The sequence below is a fragment of the Typopeltis vanoorti genome, chromosome 10 (assembly GCF_054136105.1).
Source record: "Typopeltis vanoorti isolate ZY-2024b chromosome 10, IOZ_Tvanoo_1.0, whole genome shotgun sequence".
NCBI lineage: Eukaryota > Metazoa > Arthropoda > Arachnida > Uropygi > Thelyphonidae > Typopeltis > Typopeltis vanoorti.
The window spans coordinates 78,486,345-78,498,512 of NC_143558.1; the positions used below are offsets into that span (position 1 = coordinate 78,486,345).

Here is a 12,168-nt window from a genome sequence, read left to right on the forward strand (position 1 = left end):
CAACTATATCGATGTACACCATAGAGATACGATTACTGAACCTTGTTCTATGGCGGTTATACGCCAATAAATTATTAAAATCATTTCAAGTATATTGTAATAAAATAACTGCTCCTACTATTCTCGAGTCACATCTTCATCGCTATTTAAAAATTAAAAATTATGATAAAGGTATTGCACGTATTTTCATGGGAAGCATTTAGAATAAAAGCTACTGTCTTTGTAAAAATTATAATAGTACATGCAAGGATTTACTACTCGTATTTATCTATGCAACAATAGATTCATTTAATTAGAAATAATCCTCATGGTTGGCGGTATAGGATGGTTGTAATAAAAGGAAATTATATTTTAAAAAAAAAACAGAAAAGAAATTACTACAAAACTTGAATGTAAATATTGAAACTATTATTTTAAAAAATGTAATTATATTACTGTTATAAGTTATCATTGTTATAATCACTATTGTTATTACTGATATTATGAATATTTCTTCTGTACATCTTTACTCTTTACGTCAGCAGATTTGCTACAAATAAAAAAAAATATAAATATTTTCATTCTGTAACATAAATAATTTCGTTTGCATAAGAAAACATCGAAAACGTGTTTTTTTTTCTCGTTTGGTTTTTAAACGAAAGTTTGAAATTCATTAAAAAAATAAATAATGTATTTTTTTTCCCATAACAATCTAATCTGTTCAGTTATCCACTTTGTAAATTTATTTGGTTTTTCACGTTTATTTAATGTTCAAGTACTAGTAAGGAAGGCGCACCTAAATAGTTCGAACATGCCCGTCACTACAGAATGTAAGGATTTGTCACGTCCTCCGATAAATCTAACACAATGTGATGGTAAAAATCTGTTAGAACAACAACAACAAGAATACTTGTAAAAAAAATAAGGGTCATTTTTCTCATTCCTCACCTGTACTCTTGACTCTGGGAGGTTAATCTTCAGGGCAACCTCTTCTCGCATAAAGATGTCCGGATAGCGGGTCTTGCTGAACAGTGCCTCCAAGACATCCAGCTGTGCCCGGGTGAACGTTGTTCTCTCTCGACGTTGCTTCCTAGGAGGCGCTGATGGTGCTGCAAAAGATTCACTGCTGTCAGTGAAGCACAATTGACCACTCACTTGATGTGATGAGAGGATTAATACTTCGTTTGTCCCTAGGCTTAATCCAATAATTACAGACAAGAATGTGTATTACCTCTCTCTCTCTCTCTCTCTCTCTCTCTCTCACACACACACACACACACACACACACACACACACACACACACACACACACACACACACACATACACACAATATAAAAACGCGAGTGCTGCTTTAGGTGCACGTGTAGACCATGTATAAATAATGCTCACAAATATACTGACAAGCAATGTTCAAGTGACAAGCGAGAGAGAGAGAGGAAGAAGACGAAAAAAAAAAAAAAATAACTATAATAAATGATTCATAATTCTTAATTGTCAACATACTGACAGTTAATCCTACAAAGAAAATAAATACCTACCACCACTACTATGTTTTTTTTTTGTCTTTTAATCTTTTAAATCCTTAGTTTAGTAATGTCGGCTTTTCTAGCTGGTTCACCGATAACCTCCTAACACTGCTCACTAATTCCCTTAAATATACATTTACAGTATGAATTGTTAACAAGCTACTCCGTTTTCTTTCTTTTGCAGGGTGTGCTTGTGTTTTGTATTGTTAACAAGTGGCTATGGATTTAGTCTTTGAGGAAAGAGAACGAATAGAAAGAGAGAATAATGCCATTAAACTTTTATTCCGTAATTAATGTATCTGATCTTATACGTAATTTAATCAATCCTATCTTATTGTGGCATTTAGGATTATTAATTGCCCGAGTGTTTTCTTCTCTGTAAAAGACTGTCATTTTTTGTAAGCTTTTCTTAAGAATGAATCCAATGAAACTATATTTAATTATAAAAATAAAGAAATAGAACTCAAAATTAATTCTAAATGCGAATTCCAATTCATAGTGCACTATATCCTCGTAATTCAAATATCATTTAAAATCATGTCATTTGAATCATATGAGTCATATTTCATTTTAAGAGTATTAAACATACCTTATCACTATACTATTTATGATCTCTTTTATCTTGTCTTTTTTATTTCAACATTTTTGATTTTCGGCAGATTCCGAAGGCACGTGTAGAATATCGATTTTGCATTTATTTATACCTTTCGTTGCTTTTTTGGCAATGCTAACTTTGTTATCTTTTTAAAGATGATCATCGGTCTTATTTTACTTACTTAGGCTATCTGAGCTTAAATGCTCTAGCACAATATAGCTTCATTGTCACTAAATAGCAGACGCGGTCCCCCATCCGAACCGCTAACAGATATTTCACGGGTAATTATTTTGTATTTTTATGGTCCTTTAAATTTCACAAGTGACGTTTAAAATTGTCGACGCGGATTTGCTTATTTTCGCATTGACCATCGACCACAATATATATATATATATATATATGAAATGCTTTTTTTACTTTTTTTTTTCATATTCGACAGTTACATTTGATTTTTGACAGTACTTTTTACTTTTGGCTTTTCTGCATTGTGTCTACAGAAGAAATTATATCGCAGTATTACCATATGGTATTTGGTGTTTGCAATCTTTAAGAGTAATGTGACAGTAATTTTTACTTACATGGAAAACTTTTCCTCTTCAGATAGCAATCTACATTTGAACCGTTTCACTAAACCAGAGTGAAAGCTTATCCCAATGTTTGGTTGAACACCCTTTTCAAGTTCGATGACTGAACTACGTCCACCTCACTTTGTGCATTTATTTTACTTGATTCAGGGTTCTGCACGATCACACATTAGGCTTTCTAGAATGACGAATTCCTTTGCTGCTTATTCTTTAGAACGTGCACAACCTCTCTCTTCCGTTTTGTGTATGTGCGCGCGAGCCCTTGACAGAGAAACAGAATCTAATGTCTCTCTTATTTTATTCTCACTGACAATTTAAGTCGCCACTTAAAAGAGTGAAAATTATGCTTACTAACGTAAGCAGCATTTTACTTCTCGAGAGTAAATTCGTATTATATCACGAGACAGCCTTCACGCTATGGAAGCAAATGAAATCAGATCTGTATCCTGTATCTTCACTAACAGAGGAAAATAGCCGTATTTAATTTCAGTATCACCTGAAAAACTGATTTAAAAAAAAACACTTGTCAGATTCTTAAATAACGATAGCATTCACCCTTTCTTGATATAAAAACATGACAACTCAGCCTATTCCTGCATCCTTTCCTGCCAGAAAATATTCTTCTATCATTGTCGCGGTGGCCATAAAACGATCCTTAAAATTCCCCGAGTCTCACTTCATAATCTACAGTTATTTAACAATTTATTCTACCCCTCTTCTCTGTTATTCTTAGCGATGATTCGCACTGCTGCCTGCCAAAGAGAGCCATTTGTTCATTCGAAAAAATGGCTTATTTCAGTTCAAATGAGCCACTGCTCATTCGAACTAGAATCGATTTTTCCCTAAATGCTTATTGGATGTATGTAAAATGTACAGTAACTAGTCTCCATCCTTCCATTAATAAACTGACTAAAAATTTGCTGATCAAATATTTCTTATCATTCATCATTTCGACTATTATTTTTTTTTCTTTCCTTCATCTATAAATCGAGATCCTTACAAATGCACAGATGAAATGTTAATACGTTTTTCTTTTACCTTCCTCGTCATTCGCATAACACACACACACACACACACACACACACACACACACACACACACACACACACACACACACACACACACACACACACACACACACACAACAATAATATATATATATATATATATAACATAATAATAATAAGGCCTCGCCTACGCCCTAAAAAGGCATTAGCTTATTTTTTTTTATTTATAATAATCTTGTATTCTCTTTCTAAAAGCATACAAGCATGCCGCGCAAAATTTTCAGATTATAAGTATGGATTTGGTAGAATGCGATTATGGAAATTTGAGGTTGGAAGCGCACGATACTGTCTAAATCTTAGGTGGGTTTCTCATAGTCTGATGACCTAGTAGCGCTGAAATTTCGAGCCATTTCAGTCTTATTTTCACCAGAATGATCTAATCGATCTGTGTTTCTCATATTGCAGAATTGATCTTTAAGATTAAGAGCAGTTCTTTAACCAGGATCTTTATTAAAATATATCGATTCATTTCAGTTTGATTTTTATTCAGTTTAAGTTTTCCATCATAGAACATGAAAAATTACTGTTTGTCATTCATATTTACATTATTGAATCTTTTTGGCTGGTCGAATTTTAATATATATATATATATATATATATTTGAGGTGTTCCTTAAATATACAGTATGCTGTTTCAGTTTGTTTGTTTTTTTGTCATCATAATAGTTGAAATCGTAATTGTCATCATACCTGTACTTTATATATGATATCACGAACGACTTATTTAACTACTTCAAAATTGCTAATAAAGTGCGTTTAACGTAAATCATAAAAAAACATACAAAGAATTATTTTATTTAATGTAGCGAATTTACGTTATTTGTTAAATTTCATTTTTGTCCTATTTCTTCTTAGGTAGTTATAAACCATACAATTTTATACCTGAACAGACTGACGGATGGTAAACAGTCGCAATGATCTCCTTGGCGCGCACCTGATGATAAGCTTGTCCGGTTCTTACAAAAATAATTTCTGTTAATGATAGAAATTGTTTAAAGAGATAGAATGGACAGAGTTTTCTTTATAAATATAAGATTTTCATAATGATGCAATCGACGTTTTTGTGGTTTGAAATGCCAAGTAATATACCTTGTGCATCCCACGTAGTTAATAATGTTAATGCGTTATGAAAAACGATTTCTTTAACGATTGCAAACTGTTTCATGGGAGTGGAGACTTTTCGTTAAGAGCTATCAGAACTTCATTTGTCATGGCATGTGGAGATCCGTTCCATCGTATTCATTGATTGATTATAAGAGCTGTATCATTTTCGATCAAAGATATACGTGTTTTTTGTTTTCTTTTACCTTACTTAATTGGATTATCCCGCCTAACCTGACTAATAGCTGCCTGAGATTTAATGGATGACAGTAATACCGATTAAGGATGTAAGTTTTTTCCATATGGGCTTGGTTCATTCTTTGAACATTTGTGATAATTTAATGCCGTCTATATCAGCGTTTTTCATCCTGGGGCTACGGGAAGGTGAGGGGGGGGGATTTCAGGTGAGCTACAAGAAGGATTATAGTAATATAAATGGCTGAATACATTTATTATAAATGTTATTCGTTTCTTAGTAACATTCAGAATTTTTTTTTTTTTTTTAGCTAGAGTACCGAGAGAGAGAGAAGTGTGTGTGTGTGTGGGGGGGGGGGGGGGGCCTAAAAACTACGCACACTTGGTACATGCGACCTTCACCTAGTCCAGTCGTAATAGTTTCTTCGGATGGGTTTTCATGTGGTTTATTTTTATATTATCTGGGAGTTAAACGTCAATGGTAGAAACTCAAGAATCTAATCAGCATATACAGTATATCGGAAAGTTGAAATAGAAAAGGCTGATCTCAAATGTGAAACAAAATAGAAGAGAGTCACTTTTTTTGGAAATTATGTTTAGAGAATAATTTATTTCTTCTCGTGAAATATACCTTTTTCGACTTTCTTAAAATTCTACTATGGACACTAAACCCACACGTCCTCACACGGCATCTGTTTGCTATGGGATATTCTGTGTTTCGTGTGTGGGATAAATATAAAATATTATAAGCTGTAATTTAAATATTATTAAGTATTGTCTGACATTTAAATTTCATATTCCGGATGATTTTTAAAATTTATACTATAATAAACAATGAAAGATATAAAAAAAATGAATGATTTTTCCTTTTCTTTTGAAATTTCCTTTTAAGGTGGTTGCCACCCACGAAGGTTATTAGTAAACCTATAGTACATTTCTACCTTGGGTAGGATAAGGATTTTTTTCCCATTTTTAAATATAATTTTATTTTATTTTCACATAGTCAGGAAACCCTACAGCACCTTGGTTAGAAAGCGGATACGCTAACCAGATGTGCAGTTGTACCGTTCAGTTTTGATGTCTATTTGTTTTTTGTTTTTTTTTCAGTGTTTTGTTTTGGCCAATCTAAATGTTCAGATGTCTTTTTTGACCATGCAGTACATTTTCGAGTCTCTCTCTCTCTCTCTCTCTCTCTCTCTCTCCTAGTTAGAATCTCATTCCTCATCCTACGATAGTCATAAAAGTGAAAATAGTTGTTTCAGCGCGTAATCAAATCTGTCCCTAATTTTTAAAATATAGAGGATTGCTACTGAATATTATGGCGTGACTATTTTAACAACAAAAGTGACTTAGTTTAACTAAGAACTAGTTTAACAACAAAATTACAGCTCGTTAGTTTATCCATTCTACCACATTGACGGTTAGGGTTAATATCTCTTATAATTGTTTATATGCAGTACAGTACTTTTCTGATCAGATATGAATTTTCGATTGTCGATCTTACCCGTGATATTTTCGAGAACGGTCATAATGCTTCGACAAAGTCATGTTATTCAAAGAATTTTCTTGACTAGCTTGATACTTTTGTAAAGATATATGTGTCAAAAGTTATAACGGGTTTTATTAAACTTCAACCCGTTTTTCTATATGAAAAAGTTTGATTGCAACAAAAATTAAATCATATAGATATCTTGTGTATATCCCAATCTTAAACTTCATTAAATTCTTCTAATCAGATCGAAGCTGTTATAATATATAATTTCAGAAAGTTTTACCGCTTTTTACTCCTGCAAATAATATGATTAAATTTTGTGTTAGGATTCGAATACCAACTTTGAGTAAAATTTGAACAGCAAGAATCTTTATACTAGTGTTTGTCTGCATATGTCTGTTTAACTTCACGCATTTTCAAAAAGACATTTTCATAAGGTTTCTTACACCGGTATGTTTTTACAGTAGTTTAACAGTACTGGTGTGCTGTGTACGATATGCTATGTACTAGTGTGCTGTGTGCATGAGCAAGTGAATGTTCTCAATCCGGTTTCTGAGGGAAAATTTAAATTTGGTGAAATAAATGGATTTGTTTTCACGTTTTAATTAATTTGATTACCAAAATGCAATTTTTTAACTCTCTCTTTCTCCCCCCCCGCTAAATTTTAATCAATAATTGATAACGAGTTTATATTGTTATTAACAAAGAAAAATAAAACACAAAATACATGACTGCAGAAAGCTGTTGTTTTATACATCTTTATTCTTGCTTATTTATTTGAGTGGTAGGGACAGAACAAGTGAAATTACTCCCTTGTATGTTGTATTTAAAATGAGTGTATATATAATTACTTATTTAAATGACTTTGCAAAGTGCTACTCAATAGAGAAAACTATTTTAAACAAATGTCGTGGGCATGCGATAAGAAAAATAAATTAATAAATAAAGAGAGAGAACTGCAAGAAGATGTTGCAGTTCTCAATTTCTTGGCATACTATAAGTTTCTCGACGTGGTCTATTTCTGGAATCAGTTATATTGCAAATACAGGATATTACAGGATTAGTACACGAACCAAAAGAGGATTTTCTGTTTGGTTTCCAAAGTAAAATCTATTTAGATCTGATCACTTGCTGATCAGATCTAAATAGATTTTACTATACTAAAGATACTTAATTGAAGCTTCAATTAAGTATAGTCATTTTTTTTCGTGTACTTTAGGTGAATTTTGTGGAATACATTAGCCAAAATGTATTTTGTAGAATACATTTTCCTTCGATTGTCTGTTTGTATAATAGACCTACCTTGCTGAGCTGATAGGATACATTTTTTTATCTTTAATAACATTTATCACCAGCATTCAGTTTTGATTAAAATGGGTCATTTTAAACCAGAGGCAGCACGAGAGCACTTTCTCTAATTTCCAGACCATTTCAGTATTCTGTTTTTTTTTTTTTCGATACCTTAAGGTGCTTATAATTATTGTAGCAATTGTTATACAGTATTGATTACAAGAAACTTGAGCAGTTGAAAGTTTAACACGATATTAGTATATTGTTTCAAGGTAATCTGTTGTTTGGGACGTAAAGTTAAATGGGATTTACTTTTTAGTTTCTTGAGCAAGATATGCCTATTCACGGTTTGCTTTTTTAAACTCTAAACTGATACACCAAATTCCTTTTACGATATTTAAGGCTTTCTTTGTTATAAAATTCGCACTTGAAAAACTGAACATAAGTAAAATAAAACAAAGTTATTGTTTGTGACCTCTTACGTTTTCAAAAGCACAAAATATTCAGCTAATTTTGAATAATTAACCGGATGTTCAACAGTACGTCATAAATCGAATGTCACATATACATGTCTATTTCCTTGAAGCAATGTTGGCGTGATTGAAATGACGAAGTTAGACTTAAGAAGCATGCAAAGATAGTTACTCTTGCGTAAACTCTGAACAGAAGCGTATCACACAGCTCAACCAAATTACGTCTCGTGTGAATGGATACTCCGCCCACAGCCTCTTACTAGTAACCAATGATATAATCAACCAGTGTCTTTTCTTCTGGTTGGTTGTTAGTTATAACTTTATACAAGCGTTTAAGTTCTAGTCGAATAACGATGTGCTTTCTTGTAGCAAAAACAGATCGTGTTCTAAGAATGGATAGTTGTTCACCTTCCTGAGAGGACGACTTAAAACTTCATTTTAAATTGTCTTTTCGAACATTTTTATTAATCCACTGCTTTTCTAACATCTCAAGTATACAGTATTGATCAGTAATAGTTAATAAAATTATATTTCGAATTATTGCTGATTATTGTTAATATTGATATATTTTAGGCTTGACACTCAATCGTGAATGATTGAAGTACAAACTTAATCCTTTATATCCTTGTAAACATTGTTGTGTATTCAATTCATTCTCGTAGTCATTGGTACACATTTAATAGGAATAAGCAATCTCTGTGAATTGTGGTATGGAATTTTCTACTGTAGCTTCGATTTGTGAATTTTCCAACCAGTTTGCCTGTTCGTGCGTGAAGTGGAAAGAGGGGGGGATAAAGCTACCAATACTTAATTAAACGAATAAAAACGCTGTCTTCATTCCAAACTATTAATTCGTGACTAAATTGAAAGGTAGGTTTTTTCCACCCAAGTGATATGAAGAAATTACAGCACTAAGGAAGGACACTGTTTAGAATTTAGTAAACTAAAATAAAGTAAAAACGCTCGTGAGAAAACTAATTAAATATATAACTATATATCTACAAGACGAATTTTTGAAATGAACAATTACTGTTAGTTCAGACATTTGCTTTTGCTTAACAAGAAGCAGTACATTAAACAAAATGTATCATTAACCAATGTGACAGAGTTAGTAATCAAAAAAAAAGTCAGTTTTAAACGCCACTAGAAAAACTTAAGTGTAAATTTCAAAGCATCGTATTCCAAATAAAAAAAAAAGTAAATATAAAAATTGTTCTTTATTACTTAAATACTCATAGAATGATTCATCCTTTCAATGGATCTGCTGAATAATGAAATGTTCTGTTTGTTAAATGTTCCAAATAAAGTACAGAGTATTTTAATAAGAAAATCAACAAAATTCATACATCGTTTGTTTAATTTTCTTTTCTTGCTCATGCAGTCCCATGCGGAATGAAATTGTCACCGTTAGTTTACTTCCCTCTAAACCCAAAGAGTACGCTACGAATATCTCTTGCTTATTTGAAAAGTATTATCTTTGATATGATAACGAATCTATGCTCCATGTTATATATATATTTCGTCGGGATCGACTTCATCAGTCGTTAAGAACAACATAGAAAGCTATTAAAAGACACTGAAAAAAACATTGAGACACTCTGATATATATATATATATACACACACACACATACATACACACACACACACACACACACACACACACATATATATATATATAGCATCCTTCTCCATAATGTTCTTATGGGAGAAGGAGAAGGGATGATTAGAGCCCTGGGCTTGGTAGTACAGTTTTTGTGATATCATCTGAGTGACGTTTGTGCTGTACAATAAAGTCTTTCGCTGCTAATTTAATATGACTCTCACTTACCCCAAAAACGTTCTAAACCTAGAGTATATTAGTACCACACAAGAGGGTTAAAGGATTTTTTATATCTTTTATATTCTTTTATTCATTACCTTTATTTATTTTTTACATAATCCGAAAACCCTGTTCTAGAGACCAAACATGGAACTTTTTTCAAATAATTTCATGTCTCCAATAAACGGGAATTATGGACTCAACTCAAGTAATGAAGCTTAATCTATTACCCAAAGACATTCGAATCCGCAGCCTCTTGGTTGCAGTTCCAGCAAATAAAAGATAAGCCATACTACGCCAATAGTGATGTCAGCAGTGAAAGTGTTAATCTTTTCTTTCATGAACTAGCATGACGTCTCAAATATCAGATTTGCACTTTGAGGCAATGATTGCTTACTCCTTCTGTTTGGTTAAAAACACTGTCTGCACGATGCCAATCGTTTCTACTGCCTGCCTTCGTCTTAATTAGCAGTTATAAACTAAGGTGGCATGATAATGCGAATCTTGGTGGTATTTGACCTTGCATCCTGCCTTTTCTCCTGAGTTAACTTCCTGATCCACGATTTCAGTAAAGCATAAGTCATTTAGACAATTCTAATGCGAAAGAATTATTCCACAAATTTCTAGAAGTTGGGTTGAGTATACGAGGATCAGCCGTGATATCGCTTCTATCTTCTGTTACTTCAGTTTTTAGCCGGTTATTGTTTTTAACGATATCCTTCTACCAAAGGTTGAAAATCTGTAGCATACTGGTATCACGGGTGAACCATCTTGCTGTGTCAAACCTCATTTCAATTAAAGACTAAGTAAATCGTTGAACGGAACCAGGGGAATGGAACATATTAAGGCATCATTTTTTTTCCCTTTTTTAATGGCAATGTGGAATAAATGTGAAGTATACTGTAATGATTTCTACATATTATTTCTATAATACCACAAGTTTTTTAATTAAATGTGTATTTCTCATCACACAAACCATTCGTATTTTCTTTTTTTTTTTTAATTTCTTTTTCAATCTAATCCAATCATTCATTTCAATTTGAATTATAACTTTATAACTAAAATGAGCTGTTCATAGCATTGATCAGCAGCTGAAAGTTAATCAACCATTAGATGAATAACAACGGTGCCAATAACAAACATAAGAGTGCCCGAAGGATATCGTAACGCAGCTCGTAAAAGAGGAATTGTGAAGCGTTGAGTATGGAACTTACTTACTTCATCCGGATTCCAACTTCATTCACAAAACAAACCATACATGTCACGCTTCTCATTGATTTTAACGCACAGTTATTCTTAGTATTTTCTAGAAAAGGCTTGAAAATATTAGGTCTTATTTCGAGTTTTATTTATAGCGTTTAATTTCGCGATGATTGTGTGATGAAAAAAAAAATCACAAATAAAAAAGACAAAGTTGATAGACACATTTATATTAAATCTTCAGTTATGATCTAGAGCAGTGTTTCCCAATCTTTTTCGGCTCGCGACCCCCTTTTAGCTAAGTAACTTGTGACCCCCACCATATTTGCATAAAAAGGCATTTGTAATAGGGTAAAGAAAACATTAAAAATTGATTTTTCAGAATATAATTCTAACCTAATATTTAATTAACCTAGCATTTAATACGATGGTTGTACTTGCATTTGGAAAATCAGCTTCCAAATTTTTGGCTGAGTATTTGTTAAAGTGAATCTCATGTCATCCTCACCATTCAGTCTGTTTCTTGCCTTTGTATTAATATGAAGAAGCGTTGAAAATCCACTCTCGCAGAGATATGTAGAGGCAAATGGAAGTAAAACTCGAAAGGCCAACATGGTGACATTTAGATATGACTAATACATAGCACACTAGAACTGAGTCAACAGTTTTAAAGCAAATTATGTGCCGAGGAATCGTTCCGCAGATCCAAGAATTCATCCTGTACTTCATCGGGAATGTTAGCTATATTCAGAGAAGCAGAAAATGGGTTTCGTACCAGTGCAACTTCTTCTGTATGCTCAGAGGGAGCACCGCTGAAAATTCTTTTCATGGAATTTTCAAACAT

At 32.7% G+C, this 12,168-nt stretch overlaps 1 protein-coding gene across 1 annotated transcript in view; it reads right to left on the reverse strand.

Annotated features, from left to right (window-relative positions):
* Positions 1-12,168, reverse strand: part of LOC150102531 (homeobox protein OTX2-like) — a 142,362-nt gene that overhangs the window by 26,732 nt on the left and 103,462 nt on the right. Inside the window, exon 3 of the mRNA XM_090399463.1 lies at positions 928-1,088. Within this exon, the coding sequence (XP_090255589.1) occupies positions 928-1,088 (161 nt within the window). The remainder of the gene's footprint in view (positions 1-927; positions 1,089-12,168) is intronic.